General features: G+C 44.4%; 1 protein-coding gene across 12 annotated transcripts in view; it reads left to right on the forward strand.

The window, feature by feature from the left end:
- LOC306781598 (unconventional myosin-IXAb-like) overlaps window positions 1-27,837 on the forward strand; it is a 103,134-nt gene that overhangs the window by 56,002 nt on the left and 19,295 nt on the right. For all 12 annotated transcript variants that reach the window (XM_079274514.1, XM_079274524.1, XM_079274519.1 and 9 more), the window contains 15 exons: window positions 3,745-3,834; window positions 8,687-8,803; window positions 9,962-10,096; window positions 17,599-17,720; window positions 19,133-19,274; window positions 21,641-21,836; window positions 22,960-23,079; window positions 25,015-25,090; window positions 25,326-25,457; window positions 25,996-26,035; window positions 26,146-26,268; window positions 26,921-27,001; window positions 27,105-27,215; window positions 27,381-27,503; window positions 27,596-27,745. In XM_079274514.1, coding sequence (XP_079130640.1) covers window positions 3,745-3,834; window positions 8,687-8,803; window positions 9,962-10,096; window positions 17,599-17,720; window positions 19,133-19,274; window positions 21,641-21,836; window positions 22,960-23,079; window positions 25,015-25,090; window positions 25,326-25,457; window positions 25,996-26,035; window positions 26,146-26,268; window positions 26,921-27,001; window positions 27,105-27,215; window positions 27,381-27,503; window positions 27,596-27,745 — 1,758 coding nt within the window. The remainder of the gene's footprint in view (window positions 1-3,744; window positions 3,835-8,686; window positions 8,804-9,961; window positions 10,097-17,598; window positions 17,721-19,132; window positions 19,275-21,640; window positions 21,837-22,959; window positions 23,080-25,014; window positions 25,091-25,325; window positions 25,458-25,995; window positions 26,036-26,145; window positions 26,269-26,920; window positions 27,002-27,104; window positions 27,216-27,380; window positions 27,504-27,595; window positions 27,746-27,837) is intronic.

The raw sequence follows: 27,837 nt of genomic DNA on the forward strand, positions 1-27,837 counted from the left end.
AGTCTCCTGCTGGTTCTTTGTCATATTTTTTGTTGTTGTATTATTACGCAAACAAAAACTAAACACTTTATATTTTGCTGACCTCAATCTAGACACTGCAGTAGTTATCTGACACTAATCAGTCAGGTCTGTAGGTTTAGACTGCTTCGGACTCTCGGTCGTCCACATGATGATGATGATGATGAGAGACATGGAAAAACATTTCCTGGGGCGGGTTAACGTGCCACGCAGCGTTTACAAATTTATGATGTGCTGAATTTGAGTTCATTCTTGACACTGAGTGCAGACCACACACACACACACACACACACACACTCGTCAGTGTGCACTGTGAGGACAGCTCAAACATCCACATGCTGTTCTGATTTACCTCGGGATGGAGGGATGGTGGCACTTCCCTGTTACAAACTTCAACGATTAGCCGGATGCGCTCGTTGAGTCACTCACAAGAACAATGTCCGAAATGTGCTGGAGACGCCTGTCAACAGCACAGCGGGGATGTTATGACTGTGGAGAGCCTGCCAGGGTTCCCTTTTAACATAGGACCCGGCCTCTTTGAGTCTCCAGAGGGCCAGAGGGGCAGTGACGCGAGCTCAGCCACATGTTGGCCACATGCTCGGGGTTAGTGTTTTAAGTTCAAGTTTATTTGGATGTCTGTTCGTTGGTGCGTTGGCTATTTGTCCCCAGGGACGTATAAAACATTGTTAAAGGGACGAGGAAGAAAGGAGGAAAAACCAAAACACAGCTTAATGAAACCAAACAAACAGAGAGTTCCTCTTTGTCCCTCTTTAATGTGGCAACATTTCTTCTGCAACATTTTTTAAATTTTTTCTTTGGTGGGACAAAGGAGGGGTCAACCAACAGGAAATCAGTGTTATTTAATGTGAGGAGTGTAATGGAGCGTGGGATGATTTAGAAAATATGTGATGGTTTTGTTAGTTGCATGCAGCCAATGTTAAGAAAATGTGCTTTACAGGAAATAATTATTGTCATTTTTTGACATTACATGGTGAAAATTACCAGTAAATTGGCTAAAAAGGTCAAATGTTGACTTCCATTTAATTGTAACTTGACAGAAAAAAACATTTATTTATTATAATTTACAAAGTAAGTACCTTTAGATTTTGTTTCTAATTGAATTAGCTTGAAGCTGTAGAGAATTACTTCGCACTTATGTTTTATTTGCAATACATGACTTTAGACCAGGGATCTCAAACTCCCGGCCCGCCATGTCATTTTATGTGGCCCGCGACTCTGCCAGCAAAAAAAAAAGTTTAAAAAAAATATATCTTCTTTTTTTTTTTTTTTTAAGTTAGACTAATAATAATAAAAATATCCCCATAGTCGAAATTATGAGATAGAAAGTCGAAGTTATTCGATAGAAAGTCATAACTATGATAGAAAGTCATAATTCTGAGATAGAAAGTCAAACTTTTGAGATAGAAAGTCAAAATTATGAAATATAAAGTCAAAATTATGAGATACTTAAACAGTTAGAAGCAGCTCTTTGACTGGTTACTGTACATTTAACATGGAAATGTATTGTGAGCACATTGAAGACTACTTTAAACTGTGAATGCAGAGAGTTATCAATATGTTACGAGTAGTTACAGTTACAACCGGCCCTTTGTGGGCGACCGTGATGCTGATGTGGCCCGGAGTGAAAATGAGTTTGAGAGCCCTGCTTCAGACCCTTTGCTTAAGAGAATCTGCTGAATGGTTGAAACAGGTTGTCGAGGTTTCTTAAATGCGGTTTCATGCGAGTTAAGCGAGGCTGACATTTTTTCAAGGGAAAGCTCATCTAAAGTGCACACACTGGCTCCTGCAGTTTTCTTCATTTACATGAATGACCAATGTTATAGTCTCTCTGTGCTTCACTTTGATTTGTAAAATAACATTTCAGACGAGATGGGATGAGAACTCCTTCTCTCTCTGTGGAGGCGGTACACTGGAGCCGGCTCTGAGGAGGAGAACTGATTGGCACGAGTGTGGACTGATGAATGAATGGGTTTGAAAGTGGACGGGACTTCCTGTTTCCTGTGGATGTGGAACTGGAAGAGGAAGTAGAGCTTGTAGGAGCTGACGGACGGCTGACAGACGGGATCCTCTGAGCTGTGGAGTCGAGTGATTTCAGCTAACCAGAAACATTCCTGTGCAAACTGGTAATCGGTCCAGAGAGAGTAGCTCACTCTGAGAACAAATTCCACTAAAGCCGGAATTTGTTGATGGTATTTTAAAGCTAAAAGCAGTATCTTGAAACACATGAGGCCAATGTCCAAAAATGTTATTAAGTTATTAAGCTGTGATTGGTGCATTAAAGGAAAGAGGTGCTGAGGATCGATCAACGTTGGTGTTTTGTTGTTTGCTTTCACAAACAGAGAGGAGCATCTGTCAGAGCTTAAGATTAGCTGAGATTCAGACTCGAGGTCTTCAAGTCCCAGGATACAAAAAAATAGTTAATTTGGAAACAGAATCACTGACCCCAAACCAGTGCTTACAAACTTATGTGTATTATGGTATTAGAGCTGTGATCATAGACGGAGCAGCAAGCCTGTTACCAACAGACTCATACATGGAAATGTACCAATCACCAGGCTGCAGAATAGGCTTTGCTCTTAGTCGAGGGATTACCAGGCAGTGTGAAATGAAGTCTGATTATGCCACCGCCCCCTACACACACCGACACACTCTCAAACACACACACACACACACACACACACGCTTCTGTGTTCATGTCAAAGCCTTTACGAAGGAGCCAGTTGACAAACCTAGATCCATAATGGTATTAGCTATAACATTAACACCCTTGACCTTTGTACATGAAGACATCAGGCAATCACATAAAGACATGCTGTCACATGTATTCACACGCGCACACACACACACACACACACAAGCACAGCAGCAGCTGTTCGGCCCACTCCCATAATCCCTGTGTGTGTGCGTGTGTGTGTGTGTGATCTGCTTCTCCCAGTGTGGCCCTGTCGTCAATGGTTTGTCATGGGCCAAGTTTAGAGTCGGTGTGAACTCAACACATAGCATTGTGCTGCATGTGTAGTGTTTACGTGCTAATCTCGGCCAGCTGTGTTTGTTGGAGGCATCCGAGTCATTACCAGCTTAGTAGGCGTAAGGGTTGGTTAGAGATGAGTGATGTGGATACAATCTTCTGTTGCCATTGAAATGTATATTGTAACAGAGTATGTTTTCTGGAAACTCAATTGAGACTACCAGGGTCCTACTGACCCAGAGCAGCATCTGTCAAGCTACTGTAAGACATTTTATTGACTTCCCCCCCGCCGTCTAAATGTAAATGTCTAGGGCTTTTATTGTGAAAGGTCAGAACAGAACGAGTGGATCTGGTATGGGTATGGGTATCTGGTAGTTTACTTTGTTGGTTTGCACCACTGAGCTTCTGTGTTGTACAATACAGTGTACGTTCTTATTGCTCATTGTAATTAGTTGATGCTTTTATTGTGAAAGCTCAGAAAAATCAACTTGAAATCAATCAAATCAATTTGAACTGTCAAATAAAAGCCATGATGTGCCTTAACTTTTGCTATGATCAGGGGTCCTGTACAAGTTTATTTTTAAAATCCCTGATACGGTACGCATTCAGTGTTCTCTAACAGGTCACATCTTTAACAACACATCCCTTCAACGTCACATAAGACCTCTAAAGTGACACCAAACTCTGATCTTGACCTCATCCTTGTGTTTTTTGGGGGGTTTTTTTGTCCTCTTCAGGTCAAAGAGGAGATGCTGCTGGAGGCGCTGACGACCAGGAAGACGGTGACCGTGGGAGAGAGGCTCATCGTACCCTACAAACTCGCTGAGGTGACGTTTCTATACCCGCAACATCCACGTACATCAGAATGTGACACGACTCATCTCAGTCTCAAACACATAGACTTCATCTGACCTTCTAAAAATAATGACCTATTGCCAGTAAACCCCCCCCCCCCCCCCCCCCCCTGTGAGTATGTCTGGTCCCTTACTGCCACCACACAATTATGTGTGTGTGTGTGTGTGTGTCTGGGGAGTTTGTTGGGGCACTTCCCCTCCAGCCCCCACCGCTTCTCTCAGAGGCTCTTTTGATAGACGTCTCTTCCTCTGCAACTTCCTGTTTCCTGTCGAGTCAGGGGAACAGGGCGACTTAACCTGGTCCACATAGCCCTCCGTCCCCAAAACCTTCGATGGTTGAGCAAAGAATTTTTGTCTGAGGAAGGAAACGGCACACATAGATAGTCTGTTACGCTGCTGCAACTCCACCTCCCACCCTTCTGATCCAACAATAGTTGGTCCCGCTCTCTCACACACACACACACACACACACACACACACACACACACACACACACACACACACACACACACACACACACACACCCATCCCTCCAGGCATGTGGTCTGGTCTCAGGAATGTGCAGCCTCCACTGGAATATACAGTACAGAGGCCAAAAGCCAGATCCAGAGTCTGTCTCTGTCTGTCTCTGTGTCTCTTTCCCTGACTCTGACTGTCACTCATGTTTGTCACTCATGTTTGAAAGTTCCCTTTTTCTCGACGAGCTGTGAGACAGAGGCCCAGGCGGTGTGATCAGAAACGTAATCATGGACTGCAGCTTTGATAAAGCCCTGTCCTGCAGCTCCTGGTTTCATGCCTTGGATGTTCCCTCCTGTCCTTCGCAAGATGGCCTCATCTTTAAAGGAGCGAGAGGCGAATGGCTGTAGAAAGGCCTGGAGAGAGTGAGGCAGCGACCTTTCAATCTGTGAAAGTCCCGTAATGAAAAATCATAGAATCATAGAACAGCATAACGAGACATCCCCAGAGTCTTGGTGCCTTCGTGTATCTCTCTCCCAACATAAAACCTGCAATAACAGAGTTTTTGGTCATTTAGAGGCAGCAGAAACAAATGCCGTGGGAGCGAGTCGAGGCCACCTGCAGAATCCATAACACGCCTGTTTTTATACAAAGGAAATGTGGAAAAGAAAAAAAAGAACCTGGCAAATGTTGCCGGTTCTTCTAAGAAACTATTTGGTCCTTCTTGAGATGATGAGAAAGGTTGAGAAAAGTGTGCAGCTGTCCCATCCACCCACGGCTGAGTGTGTGACCTGCTGCACCTCACTGTGCTGCAGAGTAGAGGCTGGTATTTCCCCAACTTCAGCCAGTAAGAGCCATAAAACTCATTGGATGCATTGTGGTTGAGTCAGGTGGGACGCGTTTATGAGCTGCGCAGTAATAATGAGAGTAAAAGTCATTTTTCTGTTCAAGCAGGGAAACTGTGCTTTGCAGCTTCTGAGGAGGTCAGAATCTTTCAGTCTTGCCAAGGGACACGAAAGAAGTGCCTTTGTGGCCGAAGGTGCAACATTTTACTTTTGAATCCAGCCTTTGATTCTTTTCCCATGATTCTTTTCCAGGCCAACAGGCCATGTTGTTGGCTCAGGCTGTAGATTCTTAGTCTTGTTCTATAAAAAGTCTGATTTTAAGACCTAGTTCACAGCACATTGAGACTGAAAGGAGAGCAAAATAAAACTGGATCTACTGATGAAGTCAGGAACAACATATTGGGTAATATTGTGTCGAGGATCTGCATCTGCGACATCATGATTGGGCGACTGTGCGTCTGTCAAGATAAGGTGCGATGTCTGACTGCAACATTTTTGATGTGGCTCCAGATAACATGACTCCACCACTTCCTCCTTCCTGTTTAAAAAACAGACGTGGGGGAGGGGAAGTGATGGGGTGGCATCAGGTGCTCATTCATATAAAAGATTCTGCATCCTATTAGAAACTGTGAGAGTGTAGAGGTAATCCCCCATTGCTGAGGGGTTGTAAAATGTCTGCAATGTATGTACACTGATAGACAAAAACAACAACTCCATAAATACAAATTAGAAGCACATGCAGGTTGGCACACACAAAAGCACCCTGCAGCGAGGAAGCTAGCGGGCCACGTGCAGCGTGAGCTCACGCTGCTGCTTCACACCTCATGTGGTTTTCAGGAGAAAGAAATGTAACGAAAGAGAACAACAACTTCCCCCCCCGAGCAGAACCGTATGATCACTGAGACCTGGTTCAAGGGCCACCGGTACACACGTCTCTGATCGAGTCCTGCTAATTCTAATGGTCCGTTTCTTGGGTGGCCCTCCAGTTAAACGTTTTCAACCCATTTGCTTCCGGCCATGTTCCCTTAACTGGTCCCATTGTGTTGAATAATTCAATCAGACGGCAAACGCAGAGACGATTCGTGCTCGGTGAACATGTCAGATGTTCACATCTCTCCTGCCAGTCCCCTGAGTTCCTGCTGAAGCATTTAAAATGGGATTCTTCTCATCAAATGTTGTGTTATTCAGAACAATCTTGCATAACTGTGTGGGGGGGGGACGTCACGATCAACAATGCAAGAGTGAAGAGGCCGCTTTTAAAATGCACAGTTCTGCTTCATCGCGGCTGTTGGCTTGATGTGGCCTCAGCAGGCGATGTTTCTGAGGTTGACCGGGTTCACAGTGACCCACAAAGGCCTCTGAGAGAGAGGGATATTTTCACAACTGATTCAAAACTTTTGTTGAGTTTTAATGTCCTTGTAGTTTGAGTCGGTGTGCCTGTATTTGATCATTGTTTTAGCGAGCTTTAGACCAACTTCCTCTGGCAAATTTAGCTTCATTTGAATCTTTATTCAACCAAATCAATTAAAAGATACGTTAAAATATGAACATTGCAAAGGTTTCGGTGGATGCAATCATTTCTTCTGCTGGACAAAATCTACTTTACATAGTTTAGCTGAAGCGAATGTGAGTTGGACAAGTCGTCTGTTCATCTTACAGTCTTTATAGTACAACATTCAAAAGGGGGATTTCAAACTGCGAGACGCTTTCGATGATCACAGTTCAATAATCCGACTGAGGTGCCATTTTGTTTCACTTCTCTTGTTCTTGTTCAGCTGCTTCGATATCATCTACACGTGTTGCCATGTTTCTGTCCCTGTATTTCTTGAGTTTATGGAGATAGAGTCCCCATTCTTCATCCTGCCCTACCAAGCTCTGATTGGGTTTCTGCAACTGGTGAAAATAGTCCTCAATGGGGACAACATCAGAACTAAAGAAGTGGCTCCAATTTCACTGTAGCGAAGGAATTCCTGGATTTATGTAACTCTACGCTTCGATCCAAGTGGATCTACGGGGATAAGATCCACTTTCTAAACTGGGGTCTCTGTTGTAATGCACATGACTATTTCGGGTGTTCCTGCCATGAAGATGTTTGACCGAGTTGAAGCAGATTCCTTTTGCCTTGTTCCACTCCTCATTCAGTCATAACACGTCTTGCTGCCAAAGAACGTGCTCCCAAGTCTCCATTAAAGTCTGCTTATGTTAGCTTAGCATGCCTTTCATCATGTCTAAGGAGAGAGCGTATAGTTGCGGCGTAATAATGACTCCTCTTGGCAGAGCTGTTTTTATGGATCAAAAGCGATCCATAAAAAGAGTTGTCCAAATAGTGATCTGCCGGTCTGGAGGCTCTGGCTCCTGACTGAAAGCACCTCAAATATAACAGCACAGCAAGACTCCCAACCTGAAGAACAGTAACTCAGAGTTGTGAGCAGTGTGGGAGCTTTAACACCAACCCTGCGTTTACCTCTAAATACAAAGTGGCTGTTGTTATAAACCTTGAACAATGTAATGATACCAGCCTGGCGCTTCCCATCTCTCAATGACAGTTGCATAGTTGCTATCAGACTGTTTGCATGTGTGGTACTTGAGCTCATACTGTTGTTCCAACGATTCCTTCTTGAGAGAGATTAATGCCGGTTGACTGTTCTCTTGTACTCATTTTAACAGCTTGGTGCTACACTAGTGTTGTGTGTACCCGATACCGCTCTAATGTAAGTTACGCCAACTGTGAAGGAAGAGCCAGCTGACCGATTAGCTTAGCATCAAGGCTGAAAGCAAGGGGAAACGGCTAGCGTGGCTCTGTCCAAAGGTAAAAAAAACACTTGCATCTTCGCTACGTAACATTAATTCGATTGAATTACATGACAAATAACATGTCAATTAGTAAAATGTGGAGATGCTGATAAAGAGTTTTTTTTCTTTAGACAAAGCCAGGCTAGCTTCCCCCCCCCCTGCTTCTAGATATTTTAGTTCCTTCTGTGAGTCCCTTCAGATGACTCAGCAGACCATTAGACCTCTTCTCCGCCCGCCTCACACGTTTCATACGGCACTGATCCAGTCCCAGAGAAGACAGAGGGGACGTTGATGTTGCGTTCGTCTCGTTGCTCTGACCTGAAGCTGCTGCAGTCGGCAGGTGTTTGGGTTTGATGCAGTGAAGTCGGAAGACACCTTCAACAACAGTCAACCAATCTGCAGAATGACGTACCACTGTGCTGTTGAAGAAAAAGAGCAGCACTCGATAAAGTACAACGAAAGAAATAGGTTAACAAAGTAGGTTAGGAAGTGTTTAACTGGTTGCATAAGTGTTCCGAACCACCTCAGTGAAATGAAACTGATCACGCAGCAGCGGCGAGTCGGTGTTCTGCAGTAAGGCTGAGAGTGAGAGGGATAAAACAGTGTTGGCTCCTGTTCAGAATTTAGAAATCCATGTTTTTGATCAGGAAGAAACTAACGTGTTCTCTCTGTGTGTGTGTGTGTGTGTGTGTGTGTGTGTGTGTTGTGTGTGTGTGTGTGTGTGTGTGTAGGCGGGCACGGTGAGGGACTCCATGGCCAAGTCACTGTACAGCGCGCTGTTTGACTGGATTGTGTTCAGGACCAACCATGCCCTGCTCAACAACAAGGACCTGGAGGACAAGTCAAAGGTAGGACTGAAAACACACACTCTTAATGTACGTGCTCGAAAATAATTCAAAGACATATCTGGAGCCAGCAGGGGGCCCTTTGGGGGCCAATCATGAAAGTCCCTCCAAAAATTGCAAACAGTCTGGAGGAGAAATATTTACCTCCTAAATCAACACACGTCCCTTTGTCCCGTTCATGTCTTCTCTTTGTTTGTTTTGTCTTTCCTCACCTTCATTTGTCGGACTCGTTCTCCCCATCCTGCTGCTGTCTGTCTGTCAACCACATCTGTCTGTCTGTCTGTCAAGACTAGATTTCTCTGCTTTCTGGCTCCCTCCACTCCCAGAGGCAGGGAGTGGTGTGATATCAAGATTCCAGTGTGTGTGTGTGTGAGTGTGTGTGTGTTGGAGTGGCAGCTGGCAAGTCAAACCCTGTGGGGGCATCTAAAAGGTGTGTGTGTGTGTGTGTGTGTGTGTGTGTGTGTGTGTGTGTGTGTGTGTGTGTGTGTGTGTGTGTGTGTGTGTGTGTGTGTGTGTGTGTGTGTGTGTGTGTGTGTGTGTGTGTGTGTGTGTGTGTGTGTGTGTGTGTGTGTGTGTGTGTGTGTGTCAAGAACATTTGGGCAGATGGCATCAAGTTCCCCTTAGCTCAGTTTACCCCCTGTGGTCCATTGCTGCGTGTGTGTGTGTGTGTGTGTGCCTCCCTTGGCACTGACATCATCTGTGTGTGTGTGTGTGTGTCGTCCCTCGATGCTGTCGGGGGGTCGATGAGGTTGCACTTTCTGTCGGGGTGATTGTTCTTGTGTGCAGAGAACAGTTCATACGTGCAGCTATATGCGTGCACTCATGTGTGTTTGTCAGAGAAGAAGAAAGAAGGCCCCTCAGAGAGAAATAAAACGCTGCAGAATTAAATTGGAAACAGCTTTCACAGTCCATCTCAGAATGAAAGGCCGTCTTTGAGTGGATGGTGCATATTAAGGATATATGACGGCATGAATCTTATGGACAGCTGGGTCACTGGAGCTGTAAAGAATGAGATATGTATATATTTTTAAACGCAATGAAATACATCATCATACATTTGTACTGATGCTGGCAGTGTTGCCAGAGGATATTTTTTCATATCTTGAACCCATAAATGTGTAAAATATATCAGGAATCTGAGCCGCCGGTCTTTTTCATCAGATTCTGTCGATAGGAGTCCTGGACATCTTTGGTTTTGAGGATTACGAGAACAACAGCTTTGAACAGTTCTGCATCAACTTCGCCAACGAACGACTGCAGCACTACTTCAACCAGCACATCTTCAAACTAGAGCAGGTACAGTCTTATTCTCTCCTCTCCTCTCCTCCTCTCCTCCTCTCCTCCTCTCCTCTCCTCTCCTCCTCTCCTCTCCTCTCCTCCTCTCCTCCTCTCCTCTCCAGACAATGGTTATTGTTTCAGCTGCTGATCACACCACATCGCATGTTGTTTTATTGCCTCTCTGACGACGTTACCGACACAGGAACATTCATACGTGATTTGCTCCGGCGTGTCTCGCTATCGTAATTATCGTGACTGTTACCCGTTGTTCAGAAAGTGCCTTTGTGCTTCTGATTGATTCCGCTGATGGAGGCATGAATGGGCGCCGCTGACTGAAGAGATGACTTCCTCTTCAGTGGAGAGCTCTGAGCGCAGTGCAATCCGGTTTAACACACTGAGAGAGGAGCTGCCTTTGTAAGCTGTGCATGTTTTCTGAGGGGTTTTCCACACGTCTTTGTTGTTTTCTCTGATCTGTAGCATTTTCTACTTTCAATAAGGGGCGTCAAATACCGATGCTCGGGCACTGTACCTGTAGATACGTCTTGGGGCCAACCCCTCTTAATCTATGGTTAAAGTAATTATAAATACAAAAACGCCTCAGTCGCTAAATGGTCACATGCTGGAATGCAAGAAAAGGACAAAAACCTTCATAATACATCGTCACCAAACGAACATTATCAGAGCTCTCAGTTCAGCCGGTCTCTGCTGGTTGAATATTGCCTTGTACTGTACGAGTGCTTTGTGCTGGACGGCCACGTGCCCCCTGACATCACAGTACAAGCAGCTGTAATTATGAAGCGAGGTGAAGTTAACACGCACACCCATAAAAGTGAAAAAGGTCGGAGGAAAAGTGCTGCATGGCCAGAGGAGGCTGACAGGCCGGGTTATAGTGCAGCACTCAAGCAGAGCTGCTTGCTTCCTGACAGCTAAATGCAGCGACCGCTTTTAGCTTTTTGTACGTTTTCTCTGACTGGGTTTGCTTTGTTTCTTTACTTTTTATGCCTCTAAAAGGCCTCGCGCTCCGTTTCTTTTTTTCAAAATCTTCTGGTGTAAATTTCACCACTGTTTCTCTTCATTATAGCTGATCAGAGAGACGTCAGCGTCATGATTACACGCTCACTATTCCACTGAAAAGGACTATTACTGAACCACTAATCCCTGACCAGCTTTATCTTGCTTCCCTTATATTCATTTATTCAGTTTTCCACTTTCAAACCACTTAATAACATATCCACAGAACAAGTAAGACAGCTGTAAGAGGGGAAAGAGAGCGAGATAATTAGTCTCAGTCGGTTGGACTGTGTCACAGGAGCTGTCGCTCTCGCCTGCTTCGTGCTGAGCCCTGATAGGCCGTGGCAGGTTAGTGGGCGGGCCCGCCGCTGAAGGCCAAATGAGAAAGAGCAGTGTTTCAGTAAACGAGTGCAATAACGTCCCTTCAACCTCAATGAAGATCACAGGCTGCCGATGCCGCAGATGGTTGTGTTATCTGTGTCTGACAGTTAGCCCTCAGGGTCCTCACACACACACACACACACACACACACACACACACACACACACACACACACACACACACACACACACACACTGCAGGATCTAACACGTACTAACAAACTGTAAATGAAAAATTGACGGTTTAGCACTCTGGGGCTTTAATTTTACATCCAGAGTTTTCCACTGCTGAAGCTGATGGTCACACAAGTTAAGATAATTGCTGTTAAGGCATTAATAGAAGTCAATAGAAACATTTATTTATCTATTCATAAACAATAAAAATATAGAAATTAAACTACAGCACTGTCAGTCGAATCGATCAATGGAATAAATTGCCGTTAAAAACACAAAACAATGTATCTGATCACATTCGTCAATAGAAACTGAAAAGGAGACTTTTTATCTGTTGCCAAAAACTGCGTTCTGTTGAATCAAATCCAAAATGTTCGATATCATGTTTCCGTTCGGGACCAAACAGTCAGTCATTTGCTAGAAACCCTTCCTCTACATTTTACTAAAAACATAAAACGCATTGTGATTCTGTAAGATATTGAATGTTTGTGTCGTCAGTCTCTCTGTGGCAGCAGGTGCTCCTCTATCTCTCTTTCGATTTAACCTTTCGCTGGAAGTTTTTTTTTTTTTTTCCTGTGTTATTTTCAACCAATAAGTGTCAAAGTGCTGTTGAGACGCTCGCCCTCACAGGACGGCGCCCGGAGTTGACGTTTATTATCCTTTAATCACTGGGGTCCTCCGAAGCGTTGGCTCTCGGCCCGTCTTGAGTTTATTTGACGGGACAACAGTCGAGGTGGCCGCTGAGCTCTGAGGCCCCTCTGAGGCAGGTTGGTGTCGCTTCCTCAGCGAGGGTTTCCAGATCTCTACTGATTTGTGTTTGTTTGAATAAAGTTGTGCAGTTCACGCTCGCGGGCCCCCTCCACCCTCGGCTTGACGTCACGAGGAAAGAAAGCGCTCCACACCTCGTCTGATGCGTCGTGTTGAGCCTTTAGCTGCTGGCACTCAGTCACTGTTTAAAAGATCCAGAAACCTTCCTGTCTTGCATCAACTCAACAAACTAAAACGGTATTACGCTGTGTTTTTTGTTCATTGTTGTGAGTTTATTCCCAAAATATTAGAAAAATGGCAATGCACTCATTTAAAAGAAGATCGTGGCTTTTGATAACCCAAAATGGGGACGAAGTTTCCAGATTTGTCCGTCTGCTTACCTCAAATATCTTCACATGGTAGCAAGCCATCTTTAGAAATGTGTTTGTTTTTGTTTACGTTTTTATTAATTGTGGGAGGAAACAGCGATCAATAGGTTTTATTTAAATATGTGTTACTAAAAAGGGGCAACTTCTATTCTTAAGTATTATCTATAAATATCTGAAATGTATTGAAGAAAACACAAGCAGCTCAAGTTCTCCAATCAAAGTTCTTGCGAACTCCACATGATTTCTTTGTAGCCCTGATATGTAGTCACATTTTTTAGGCGGTGGTCATCAGCCATCCAACTAAAGGAGCTCTACTCTGAATTCGGAGCATGTCTACGGTTGAGAGATTGCCTCAAAAGGGATTTGAACATGGTGATTGTGAGCCAGCGGCTAGAAGCGTACGGTACGAACAGCGCAAACAACATTAACAGTGCTAACAGTGTGAACCCGGGGGACCAGAGGGCGGGGCTGTGCTTCCGCGATGTTATCGTTTGTAGCCACCGTATGAACGCAGTGCATAGCGTCATCCATGAGCCCGCCAGCGGGAAACGCAAACATGCTGGCACGACCGTACGCGCTACGTAAACAAAACACAGAAAAACCCGAATAACAACACAGAGTGAGACAGTTCTCCACGATATCCTGACATAGAAAACAGTAGCTTGCTGCTATATCAATGGTCTAAATGTCGTATGGAGAACCTTTTGAAAGTGAATATCTAAGAAGTATTCAGCTGAAAGTTTGACTTCAATGCAGCATTTTAGGATACGATGAAGACCAAAACAATTGAAATTGTTCAAGCGTGAACCGCTGCTTTCTCTCTGTCCGTCACTCTGACTTTGAAAGGTGATTTTCCATCAGGGGGATTTTCCTCTTCTGCTTTCTCCGGGCTTCACTCTCCTCCAAGCCAATCGGGTGTTCTTATCAGCAGCGTGTGTGTGTTTACCTTCGGAACAGCAGCCAAAGCTAATAGGACCACACCAACCACAGCCCCTGTGTGTGTGTGTGTGTGCGTGTGTGCGTGTGTGTGCGTGTGTGTGTGTGTGTGTGCGCGCGGTGTGTGGCACAGGACCGTCACCGCCTTAGGCAAACACGGTATCGTGTTTAACTCCTGAGATATCCGTAAAGAAATAAAAAACATGTGGCCAAGTCTGCCTTCATGATGACGCCCACTGTTATTGAGTTCATTGTCTACAAGTAAATACACAAGTAAGTCCTGGGGGGGGGGGGGGCTCTCTGATCTCTAGATCAGGAAAGCCAAGTTGGAGTTTTTGATGCTGATTTTTAATCGCAGTAGAGTACTTCAAGTAACTTCAAGCCTTGTCAACATGTAACGTGATCACTCTGACTCAATTTAAATTAAATGTGAAAAACGAGGATAAAGCGCTGCAGAACAACATGGCGTGAACATTAATATATGGAAAATAGATATAAATCTTACTGATCCCCAGCAAGCTACAGCAACAAATCACACAAACTCAAGTGAAAACGCGTTGTTCACCGTTTCTGCTTCAGCTGTACATTTTCTACCACTTGACCGCTTTGTGAAACCACCAGGAGCTGCTCCAGCTCTCGCTGTTCGTCCTGTCTGCTCAGTAAAAACACTCTGCTGTCACAACGAGAGAGAAGCTCGCTGAGGACGGGAGAAACGGAAATGAAGAAAGAAATAGAGAAATAGTAACACAGACACACTCGCAGCCTGCCTGCCCGGCAGCAAATGGACACAGAGCTGACTAACAGTTTGAGGGACGACGTCAAATCAGAACTCCCCGTTTTCTTCAGCACAGCAGGACGTTCTGGGGTCTTTATTGCTTGCAGATTTTAACATCTGCGACTGTTTCCTAATTTCTTGTATTATTTATATATATATAATTTCTTTCTCTCTCCATTAAAAGTAGTCAGTGGACACTCGAGAGCCAGTGTTTGGTTTGTCTGTCCTGGGCTACTGTAGAAACATGGCGGACTCTGTGAGGAGAACCCTGTCCCAAAAACACCATGGTTCTTAGATTCAGGTGATTATACATTCATGAAAATACAGTTATGAATATTATACTACATTTCTGCTCATAGATTCCCCCGAGAAGCTGCACACTGGCCCTTTAATTCCATCCATGCCTTAATCTAAACCAGGATTCATAAGTATTTGTTCCTTAAAGTCTTCGCGTTTTGGTGCGCTTCTGCTCAGTTTGGCCTCATCTTTGCTGACGGGACTGAAACCAGACGAGATCTGCTTTCAACAGTGCGTGTGCTCTGAGACGTTCCGAGTTATTCTGTGCTGCTGTCGTCTCGCTGCGTCTCCTCTGTTGGCTCAGAGAAGTGTGACCTCTATCTGCTGCAGTGTTTTCATTCGATGTCTCTGTAGACTCTGCGAGGCGGCCCTCAGGGTCCAGAGCACTGCTGCCGTCTTCTGTTTTACCCGCTCTTTAGTTGCAGTCGCTGTTCAGAGAGGTTGAAGTGATAAATAGACACGTTCAAAATGAGGACTGCAAAGAAATTATTTCATTCTCAATTACTTTTTTTCTCATTTAATAGATTTATCATTTTGTCTAGAAAGAGTCCGAAAATACAAAAAAAAAATTACATTAAAGCTGCAAATCTTCACATTTGAGTTGCTTGAACCTGCAAAAATGTAATTTCTGCCTAAAAAAATGACTGAAACAATTCATCTAATTGTAAGAATCGTGGCCTTTTGTGGATTGACTCATCAAGATCGATTTGTTTCAGTTGAAACTGTGGCAGCTGGTGAGGTCATATAAAAACGTCTCCTAAAGCAGCTGTTTGTTGGTTGCTGGCTCTTTATGATGAAACTCTGCTCACAGCCACTCGGCCTTCCTTCTAACTCAACCACCTTCATTGCGTGCCTCACACACTGCGCCACAGCTTCGCAGTCATCCGTCTGTTTACGGAGTGTCTGTACGTAATGAAATGACTGATGGGTGTCTATCTGTGTGTTTATCTGAGTCAACACATCTGTCCTCCAACTCTCCCACAGACAAAACAAACTGGGTGAGTTATCTGTGCGTGCACGGCTCGATGAGATTCAAACAAAAGCCGTGCAAAGATTTTGTCATGGCTCGCTTTGGTGCGGCGTCTGAATGAAACCTAAATGCACCACAGGTCCTGAATGCCTCGTCAGTGATTCAGCAGAACTGGAGAACGGAGGAGAGCGCAGATGTGCCGCATGTGTGAAAGCGTCGTCCAGCGCTGCATTGAACACTTAACTGTCGTGTCATTTTTCGTAATTAGGGAGTCAAAATATCTTTTTTTTACCAGCATGCATCACCACGTACAAATACAGTGTGCACATATAACACACAAACCTGTTTGTTGTGCACGCATAAACCGCCACCGTTACAGCTTATTTTACAGTTACACCCAATGCACATTCAATGCATTGGGTGTAACTGGCTGCGATGCTTGAGGTGGAGTCATTTGTCTTCTTACTTTCTCTCCTTTGCATACCTCCAATCAGAAGAAGTTACTCTCGATGCTGACACCAGGCCAGACGACAACATACGACGTACTTTATTGTCCCCGATTTAAATGCTGCATACATGATATGACACACAGCATATTGTCTCATCGTTACAGCTGCCTGTATAGCGGTAAAGAAAAGAAAAACAGTCACGCAAAGCAATATGTACGAGAGCACATTGCACATATTGTACAACCAGATGCACATTGGAAATATGAACTTGTGGGTGGGTTCTCATGAGAGCATCTTCATGGGACCCATAGGATCAGACTTGTTCCTCCACCACCATCTGCACAAAATCTCCCCATTTATCCTCAATAAACATCAGTGTAAAACACCGTTAAATGTACTGAGTACTTGTATTTTCCTAAGGGGAGCAATTTGTCAACGTTGCACACAAGATATTAATCTGAACAGGCATAGGCATGACGGCATAAGATTTTCTAATCACACTCGTGCTTCCACGAGGGATAAATCCTTTTGTTTCAAATGATCCCACTGCTTTTCATCTAACTGGCAACGCTCTAAGAACAACAAAATCAGCAGTGTGTTGTTCTTTCAATCATTCCTTTGGTATCGGGAGATGTAAAGAGCACTGCAGCATCTGGAGGCATCTCTCTCTGGTTTCTCCCATCGGGCTATTATGAGGACACGGGTCATATACCTCAGTTGTCATTGGCCCCAGGGGCCATAGATGTTACCGATTAACTGGTTTTACTGATAATCTACAAGCAGCCAGGTGTTTTCATCGTGGGGGTTCAGATATTTGTTGTCCTGTGGAAGCATTGGTTTGGTTTCATGCCACAGAGAGTATGCACAAGTCGGGTACCTCTTAGTCAAGTCGAGAGCAGGTTTGTCACCTGATAGTTGTTGAAAACTACATAAAGCCACCATGAGGAACATTTATTCTGTGTAGCTTTTGGCGGTCCCTGCGTGAAGCGTTATACAAACAGCCAATCGTCTCGCTGGCGGTCTCGTTTACTATCGTAGGTCACATAGGGACGTCCATGGTACATTGAGACTGAAGTTCCTCGACCTAACTTTAACATGCGTGAGGAATGACCCTGTCTTCTGACGATGTCATGAAAATGTCCTCAAACAAAAAGACACTGAACCCTCAGATTGTTCCTGTGTAAAAAATAATGACTATTGCACTACTGTCATTGTGTGCGTATGTGAATATCAACTCTCTGAAAGTGTTGATAGTCTTATTCAAGTAAAGGTTGAAGATAGTCAATAACTACAACACAATGCCTTTTTCTCTGCAACACCTGTCACAGAACATATTTGCCTTTAAATATCTCCCGAGCCAAAGTATTCCTTCCTCTGTGTTTCCCTCTGCAGGAGGAGTACAGGGCCGAGGGCATCATCTGGCACAACATCGAGTACATCGACAACAGCGGCTGCCTCAACCTCATCAGCAAGAAACCCACAGCGCTGTTCCACCTGCTGGACGAGGAGTGCAAGTACGTCACCTGCTGAATTCACAGTTGATCCTTTAGGAAGCAGCGGTTAGCCGAATAACTGTCAATGAAAATGTACATGCTTAGCTTGCCTGAACATTGTGGAGAGCAAAACATATTCATTGTAGCATGCTCTGTTGATATCGCTCTGCACAAGCGCCTTCAGCGCCAGACTGGTGAATCAAAGAGACAAACTCTTCCTCATTCGCTTGATTGGTACCAACGTTAGCGCTTACACCAGGGCTGAACCAAAGCATGAAGACATGCTCGTTCCTCCTGCAGCATCTCGCCATCACGTTCCTCTCCCGCTTTCTGAGGTGAAACACTCTCCTCCTGCAGGTCAGCACTCTGCCTCTGCATCTCCCCCCTCCATAAATCAATCCCAGACCTCTGCCCCCCCCACCCCCCCCCCCCCCCCCCTCGCATAAAAACACATCAGGCGGTGCACTCGGCCGTATTTATCTGTGTTAGCTGTCATCTTACTTGCCACTTAGCATAGCTGGTTCATCTGGATCTAATAACGCGTGGAATGGACCAAATAGTGTGTATATGTTTGTGTGTAGAAATATGTACTGTATGTGTGGAGAGGGGTGGGGCGGGGGGGGGGGGGGACCACTTTTGGAGAATTAGGGTCAAAGGGGATCTCTGAAGGAAAGAAATGAGGGCGGGACAGGGTTTCTCCTGGGGTTTCATGCTGTCACAGGAAGGAGCTTCATGCTAAATGATTACACAGTAAGAAAGAAAGACACTTAGAGATCTCATCATTCACAGTTAGTGGAGCTCGCGGGGCTTCGGGGCCTCTGCAGAAGTGGATTAGGTTTCTGCGGGACGGGGGGGCGAGTGTGGGGGTCCATTTCTACAGCATCAAGCCTTAAGCCCCCTGCGGATGTACCGCAGCCAGCAGTCAGTTTCAGAGGTGCCAGGGAGGAGAGGTTTAGATGATGTGAAACATCCCCTTCAGGTATGTGGAGGTTGGAGGTAAATGGGTAAAATGTGCATGAAGCAGATGTAAAAACACCAAAGATGAATATCTAAGCAGAGGTGCTGCAACTTTGGTTGAATTTGAGCCATGGTGTTACATTTGTGGCATGTTTTTAATCCCTGAGAGTTATTGGAAGGGAGTTACAGATGTTGTGTTCTTTCTTTAAACTTTGATAAATGCACGGTGCAATCATCCGCTGCCACGGTGGCGCCGCTTTGTTGTCAAAAGTAGATGAAAATAAGAATTGGAATAGTTGGTTGTTTATGCTGTTTAGCTTCCCCTGCTACCACAAAACAAGTGCCAAAGAGTTTCCCAAAGAAAACATTTGTTGGTGCTTTAAGTTTAAAGTTAGAAATGTATTCATTTTATCGACTTCACTTTCAAATTTCAGTGTTTTGAGCCTGCGTCTGATTAAAACCTCTGTTTCCTGTAGTTTCCCCCAGGCCTCCAATCAGACCTTGCTGGACAAGTTCAAGCGACAGCATGAAGGAAACAGCTACATCGAGTTCCCCGCTGTCATGGAGCCCGCCTTCATCATCAGACACTACGCTGGTAAAGTCAAGTACGGAGTCAAGGTGAGATGTGTGTCAGTACAATGTACACAAGTTAAGTGTGTTTGTATTGCTTGCACACCAGCAAACTGTACCACGAGCATCCTGCAGTATTGTGGGATAATCCTTTTTATTTTTGTTTTATTCACCCAAATCTAAAATGAACTCTGACTCTTTGAGTTTTTAACTGGTGCAAAGCTTCACATGGAACTCTGGCTTGCTGCGAACGGGTTTTGAGTGTTTACTTATTCAATTCACAGTTTTATGACACATGAGAACAACTGGATTTAATTTGAAAAACCAAATCAAGGCCCTCTAACATGTGACTCGCTGGTCTTTCAAGTCATGTCAGACTTTATTCAAACTGAAGATTAAGACATGCTTTAGAGACGGGGCTCCATCAGGGATTTGTGGTGACACGAGATCAATGTTGACTTCTCTTTGCCAACAGAGGCAAACCACGATCTGGATTAATGCTTATTCAGATGCTTTTTCAGCTGGTTTGAACACCGAAGACATAACGCAAAGGCCAAAACTACAGAGGCTGCAATCAGATTTGCAAACTTGTTTTGGAGGTTTTACGGCTGAGCTCCGGATGTCCTGATTGTATCAACTGTTGCCTGATTTCTATCTTCCTTTGGTCGACTTAATAAAGAACACTCTTCATTACAACTAGCTGCAAATACATGAAGATAGAATGTTTTTGTTGTGAATTCAAGCCAAGCAGTTGCTCGATAGCCTTGTACTTCTGCGGGCGTCGAACCTGCCGTGTCGGTGTGTTACGCGTCAGCATGTTAAACAAAGTCTCATCACAACAAGCTTTCGTTATCTTACGGTGAGGAAACCTATACATGCAACACGGCTCCTTCAGCAGAAGTGAAGCTGGCGCGGTGCGTGTTGTAAATCAGGATTTGATCTTTTCCTAATTCCTTAAATGTACATTAAACAGAACTCTTCTGTCCGTGTGGTTAAAGTCTAAAATCGATGCTTCTCCTCGCTTCACTTAAACCTTCACGGATCTCTGCAGCCGACCTACTTGTTGTTCTGTCGACCCATTTCTTCAGCGAAACCAAATTCTCCGTTCGCTTCCCAGCTGCGTTTTGATAAGAAGCACATGTGGTGGAATGGGGCGAGCGTGTTGTTGTTTGACTGTTTAATGTAAATCCATAACAGTTGGTTATCGTGGAGGTGGAAAGGTATCCAATGTCCACTGAGAGCCACGGAGTTGTTTGGTGTGAATTGTGCAGCGAGAGCCAGAGCCGTTGGCTCGCTAGTGAACGCACAGCTGAGTCGAATCATCCGGAGAGAGAATACGTTGAAGGGTTTATAGTTCATAGCTCTGTTATCGTAGCGCAGCTTCAGTCAAAGTGCTTAATTGCATGCAGACACACGAGGCCGAAGAAGAGAGGGCGCTTAACTTTGTGCGCTTACGCAAGAGTTTCTGCACCTCATGTTAAAATCCGGGTCAAGTAGAAGCTGGGATTCGTTTCCAGATAGATTATACATGTCAGGAAAACGTTGCTGAAAACGTCTTTCACCATTTTGTGTGTGATTTCTTTCTTTTTTTGCATCATTAAAGTTTGGCTGGGTAGTTATTAATAACACATGTTTCTGTGGTGGGACACACCCCGGTCTCCTGGGTGAAAGTCCTGTGTTTGTCTCACCCATTCGTCCACCCCGTCCTCGTCCCTACGCTGACTTTCTCGCTCTTTACACGACGTCACCTGACTTCAGGAGTACGCTCTCGTGACAGGCTGAAAGCAAGAGATGTGTAGCGATGACACACAAAATGATTTAAGGAATTGGCGAGTTATTCATTCACCATTTGGTGATACCAGGCTGGCCTACCAGCACCTCTAAAGTTCACCAATCAACCACGCGATATCTTGTTGCTCCAAACAAAAGTGAAAAAAACATCAAGTTGCCTATTTACTCACTTACTTTTCTTGTCTCCCACTTCAAATTCTTACATTTTAGTTTTTGTACAGATTCAACAAACAAGATGCAACATGTTCATGTCTGAGCTTCAGAGGTGCTGTTGTTACAGGGCCAGGCTAGCTGTCCCCCCCCCCTGCTGTCGGTCTTTATGCTAAGCTAAGCTAACCGCTAGGCTTCATATCCACCAGATGTGAGAGCGGTGTAGATGTTTGAAACATTCGCACGTAACGTCCTGTACAAGGCAACATGTTCTGCTTGAGTTTATGATTTTTTATTTCTCTATTTTGATATATTACTGAAACTGCTAAATGTGCTTTATTGATGAGAAAACATCAACAACAGGATAAAGAAGCAGACAGTTTATTGTTGTCTGTGTGTAATCATGATAACATCCGTGCCCAGAGGAATAACTAACGCTTGGCTGGATGCACATGTGCCTTTCCTTCATCCAGGACTTCAGGGAGAAGAACACTGACCACATGCGTCCCGACATCGTGGCCTTGCTCAAGAGCAGCAAGAACGCCTTCATCTGCAGCCTGATGGGAATCGACCCAGTGGCGACCTTCCGCTGGGCCGTGCTGCGAGCCTACTTCAGAGCCCTGGTGGCTTTCAGGGAGGCCGGCCGCAGACACACCCACAAAAAGACTGGTGAGGAAACGTCTTTTAAGTCCCAATATAGTGAAGAACGAGGCAGCAGCTTGAAGGTTAGAAGCCCTGAAAACCTGTTTTCTCAATCTGGATCCGACATGAACACACTTTGATCTCAAGTTAGAATAGTTTGGGTTATTTTACATGTCTTCTTTTTTACACAAGAAAAAAATAAAGACGAAATAGAGCCACCACTAAACACCAACATGTGTAGAGTCCAATATGAAGTGACATCACTTTACATTATTAAAAGTGTTGTTTATGCAATTTACAAAGCAAGAAATCCCAATATCTCTTACATGTGATTTGTTTCTCTGTTTTATTTCATTCTAAGTGAAATATCTTTTGGTTTTGGACCGTTTGTCAAACGAGATAAGAATAATTAGGATCTGCAATGGTAACAATCCAAATGATTCATCCAAAATGAAAACATACATAAGGTGCGGCCCTAATTGTGGTATTATTTTGAAGAATAAAACCTCAGTTTGAACCCAAAATACCTTCTCCTGCATTTTGTCAGAAACACAAAAGAACTCAAAAGTAGTTATTTTACCTCCCACGTTTGTAGCACACGACAACAATCGTGTGCTCGATGTAATGTTTCCACATGACTGTTTGTGTACGAATAGATGATGTTCACGTCATCGCGCAACACACACGCGTACTGAACTGTGAATCTGTACCGGGAGGAAAGCTGTTCTCCCACCGAGACGTCCAAACTCCTGTTTTAACGGAGCCAAGAAGAACAGGGTGTGTTTGAGGAGGAGGTTTAACTTCTGATGATGAAGGAGGAGGAAGAATAAAGGTGTTGATCTTCTTCTGCAGTGTTTATTTTCACCAACTGGGAGGAGCGATACAGTGCAGTGTTTGAAAATGTCCCCACTGGCTTATCTCAGAAGGGTTTGTGTCTTTGTCCTCTCTCTCGAATTCTTATCTTCCTTTTGTTTTTGCTGCTTTTCTTCTCCCGCTTGCTGATTCACCTTCTTTCCATACTTCCCTTTTCGTCTCCTCTTTATTATTACATTTTTTCGTTTCTTGTCTTTTTTATTCAACATATAATACATACATATATATATATAATTCTCTTCTTCTCTTCCTTTTGCTCTCCATCTCTCTGTTTTAGGGAACAATGCAGCAGTTCCCTGTGTTGTTGTCAAAACTGTCGACAGCTTCAGTTTCCTTCATCACCCGGTTCACCAGAGGAGCCTCGAGATCCTTCAAAGATGCAAAGACGAGAAGTACAGTAAGTAACTCGAAATACCGCAAGACTCTCCGCCGTGTTGTATCGCGTCATGAAGGTCTTCTGGTTTCCGGCTGCAGCAAACAGTGTCCGCCTCAATCCAAAAAAACAAAGAATAAAAACACTTTTCGTTGTTTTTTTGCAGAATTTTCACCTTTAAAAAAAAATCAAACTTTGAGAAATTCCCTTAAAAATAATAATGATCAATTTGCACACACAACAGACACGAAAGGCGAATAATAAGATAACAACTGTGCAGCGTTATGCTAATGGGGTTTGTGATTGTACGGATTCCTGTCGATAAAGGTTCGTTGAATTGAAGTGACCTGCAGTTCTCCTAAAAACCTAATCAGAAGCTGTTGCTCAACCCATGAAATACATTCATTCCAGGCTGTATTGAAGAAGTCGTTGGTGGTGAAATTGAGCATTATGGATCGCTGATGATTTTCAGCCTCAGTGAGCTGGTTTTATTCCAGCCGTTAATAAGATATTGGAAATGGGAAATGATCTCGGTCATTTTGAGCTCTGGTCCGATTGGCTCGCCTAACAGCGGAGACGGCACGAGTGACCAGACAGAAGAATCAGTCCCATGTGAACTGGCAGCGTTTGGATTTTCTGGTCGTCCTTTCCCCCAAATTTAGCTTCAGATGTGAACGTTTTTTATTCTACATGTGGGGCTGAGTGTGTATTGTGTGCCTGAACCGCCAAGTGTCACATGCCCTCATGTTGTAAAGCAGCACTTTGTGTTCATGCACATGACTCCAGTGGGATTTCACTGAAATTGATTCCCTTGGAAATTCCCCCAAAGAGTTTCTCCCCCCTGAAGGGAAACTCCACTGATTTTACACATCAGCATCAGTGATTAGTACCACTCATGATTTATACTACTCAGCCTGTAAACACTGTTTGATGTATTTTGCTGTATTAAAATAACCTTGTTGATGTCATCAGGGGTTAACTCTCCTTGGGTTGGGAGACTATGATTGGAAGTCCTGTGTTGTATAAGATGGCGTGGATATTTATCAGGCTTGTAGTCTGTAAGGAAAAGACATTCAAGTTGCATTGTGGGAAATGGAGGATACAGCATTTCTTGACTCATCGTAGAGACCACAAGTTCGCCACCTCTGTCGCATCAATTTAAACCATTCTTTTCTTTAAATCTGGATAATCGGTCATTTTTTTCATCTTTGGACAGAGCCAGGCTCGCTGTGTGTGTGTGTGTGTGTGTGTGTGTGTGTGTGTGTGTGTGTGTGTGTGTGTGTGTGTGTGTCATAAATCATAAATCATTGGATCGTAAAAGCAGTGGGTTTAAACTTTTACAAGAGAAAACCCCAAATGTAAACTGGAAACGCCCAGCTCATTAGCCGCTTGTTTTCATATGTAATGGCTCCATCGGTATTACTGTACATTTCCCACTGCCAGCTCCACCGAAACACACTCTCTCTCTCTCTCTCTCACTCACTCACTCACACACACACACACACACACACACACACCAAACGCTTGGGGCCGACTGGGGAAAAGTAAAGCCAGTCTAAGACGAGAGCAAGATGAAGCTTTAGTAGTGGGTGAAAGTAGCCAGATAGCGCAGATAGAGAGAGATAAGAAGAGGCTGTCGTCAGAAGGCCAAGCAGGTTCTTTCAACATACGCTGGCCTATCTTTTCCTGTGTTCTGTTTTCAGTCCATAATCGCAGGACGCAAAACTATAACTTTTTGAATACTGGGGTGCATTTGATGCATTGGCTTCACTTGCTATTTTTGCCCAGGCAATCACAATACAGTGTGTCCATGGTGGAAGCAATGTGGTGGTTGGACGATAAGCTGATGGGGGAGTCCGACATGCTGTGGTCGGAGATAAAGATGTCAATAAATGAAACATGGCTTTTCCTCACGTGTCCTCCTCTTCCCTCCCCGTCTTCTGTCCTCCTGCCATCCAGGTATCACGAGGAAGAATCCGCGGACGCCTCTGTCAGATCTTCAAGGCGCCAACACCCTGAATGAGAAGGCCAGCTGGTGAGTGCGCCCCAAATACAAGAGTCTGAGGCAAATCTGCCTCGAGGGGTTTCAAACTATATGCACAGTGTACGACACCCACCATCGTTTCACCTTCGGATGAGGAAGAATTTAACCCCAAAAACACATCTTAACTGAGTAAAAATGATGATGATGATGATAATAATAATAAGTGTTACTATCATCAGAAAAACAGCAGAAATATGAATAGCTTTTCAATCCCTGCCTCTTGCAGGGATGGCTGCAACGGTCGCAGCTCCAGGTCCGGTCGTCTGTCCTCGACAGGAAGTCCCGCCCTGGAGGAAGACGGGATCTTCCTCAACTCGACCAGCAGCAAGCTCCTGGAGAGAGCGCAGGGCATCCTCCTGTCAGTGACACACACGGAAACTCACTCCAGACTTTTGATTTGTTTTCACATTTCTTCTTCCGACCTATTTAGAAACGATTGACTCCAATCCGTTTGTCTAAGCTGATGGATTCACATGAAAATCGCTCAGCTGTGGCGGCTCTAATCAATCGTACTGATACAGTCGGTATGAGCAAGGAACTAGTTTCAACATGTGTACCTTGTTGTACTTCCAGCAGGTTTTATTTCCCTCTGTTAGCTGGTGGATGCGTTTTCAGGAGGACCTAGGGAAAAAATGCTCTCCATTTGCATTATGGGTAGTGTAGTAGCCAGGGTATTCAGAGGATGATATATATGGGTATAGCTGGTTCCACGGTATTAATTATTGTTAAATAATACAATATATAATACATTTTATGTACTAATGAACCGGTACATACTCTTAGAACAATACGATAATACTCTTTTAAACTGTATTATCGTACCTTGAATTCTTATTTGAATATTTTTGATATTAATAATAATATTGATTTATTATAATAATATTTCTCACCTGTAGGAGGAACAAGAACGTCAAAACCAAGCCGAGCCTTCCCAAGGTAAGACACAAACACGACACAGCATCGTGCGAAGCGGATATCAGAGATCCAGTGATGCATCAGGCGTCAGCGTGCAGACACAGCTCCATGTCTGCTTTTTGTGAACGCAGCACTTGTTGGACGTGAAGTCTCTGCGTTACCTGAGCAGTGTGACGCTCCACGACCGCATCACCAAGTCTCTGCTCCACCTGCACAAGAAGAAGAAGCCGCCCAGCATCAGCGCCCAGTTCCAGGTCAGTGCTTCCGTCGCCCTCTAATGGAGGATCTGTGAATCACAAAAACACCAGTTACTCAGCAGCAGCTGCACTCTGAAGTGATTTCAGGTGTAAATGAATATATATGCTTAAACATTTCAAAGTAAAAGGTGTTATCAACACCACGCCACTTATACAAATAATACATATTGAACTAAGACATGCATCAAGATATGAGATGTTTACACACATTCTTATCAGCTGTACTGAAATGGCAATAAAAAATGAATCTGGAATCATAAATGCAGTCAAACTGTTGCAGAACTAGAGCTGTATTGCTTTGTAACACAAAAGGGATGGAAGTAAAAGTCGCAATGACGCAGTGTGAAAATACTGAAAGTAAATTAGACATTTCAGAATAGTGCATATGTATGTATGTATGTATGTATGTATATATATATATATATATATATATATATATATATCATATTTTATTTATTGATAATATTTTTTAGTTGAGTAGAAGTATAAAGTTGCATAAAATGGAAATTCTCAAGTAAAGTAGAAGTACCTCAAAATTGTACTTAAGTACATCACTTGAGTGAATGTACTGAGCTGCTTTCCACCGCTGCGTTTCTGTCCTCATTTAAAGAGGACGTGATGTCCCTGATGTGTGTGTGTGTGTGTGCAGGCGTCCCTCACTAAGCTGATGGAGACTCTCGATCAGTCTGAGCCGTACTTCGTCAAATGTTTTCGCTCCAACGCAGAGAAGGTAATATCTTCTACAGAGGAGTCATTGCTTTCACCTGTTCTCTAAATGAATGACTGCTGATTTGCTTGTTTGTTTACTTTCTCTTTCTCTCTGTGTCCATCAGCTGCCGCTGCGTTTCAACGACAGCCTGGTGCTCAGACAGCTCAGATACACCGGCATGCTGGAAACCGTCCGGATCCGACAGTCAGGGTACAGCATCAAGTACACCTTCCAGGTAATCCTCTCCTGCCGCCGTCTAACAGCAGATCTATTCGTCGACGCCATCTTAGTGTCACATGTTTATGTCTCTTATCTTCTCTATTTCTCGGAGGGAAACTAAGAATTAACTGATGTTGTCAAGCTCCTTGTATCTAAAAACCCGCTTTCCACCATGCTGCAGGACTTTGTGCGTCACTTTCACGTGCTGCTGCCTCAAGGCACGAGCCCGACCAAGTCAGGCATCCGGGAGTTCTTCAGACGGATCCACCTGCCGCCTGCCGGGTATCAAGTGGGCAACACGATGGTACGGTTTCTGGAAACCAGTTCATCTTCGGTGTCCCATTTTACTCTGTTGGCCTGCAGCGGATTGTTTAAAAATGTTCCCGTGTGCTGCAGGTGTTCCTGCGGGAGGCGGAGCGCCAGCGTCTACAGACCCTCCTCCACCAGGAGGTCCTGCGGCGGATCGTCACGCTGCAGCGCCGCTTCAGGGCCGTCCTGGAGAGGAAGCACTTTGTTGACATGAGGCGAGCCGCCTTTGTCATCCAGGTGAGACGTGGTTTGTGGGGAGGAGAGGCTCAGCAAGTCCGCATCCCCGTTCCTGCTGTCTCGTTCATGCAGCTAAAAATAGTGTTTCTGAT

The sequence above is a fragment of the Melanostigma gelatinosum genome (assembly GCF_949748355.1).
Source record: "Melanostigma gelatinosum genome assembly, chromosome: 1".
In the NCBI taxonomy this organism is placed as follows: domain Eukaryota; kingdom Metazoa; phylum Chordata; class Actinopteri; order Perciformes; family Zoarcidae; genus Melanostigma; species Melanostigma gelatinosum.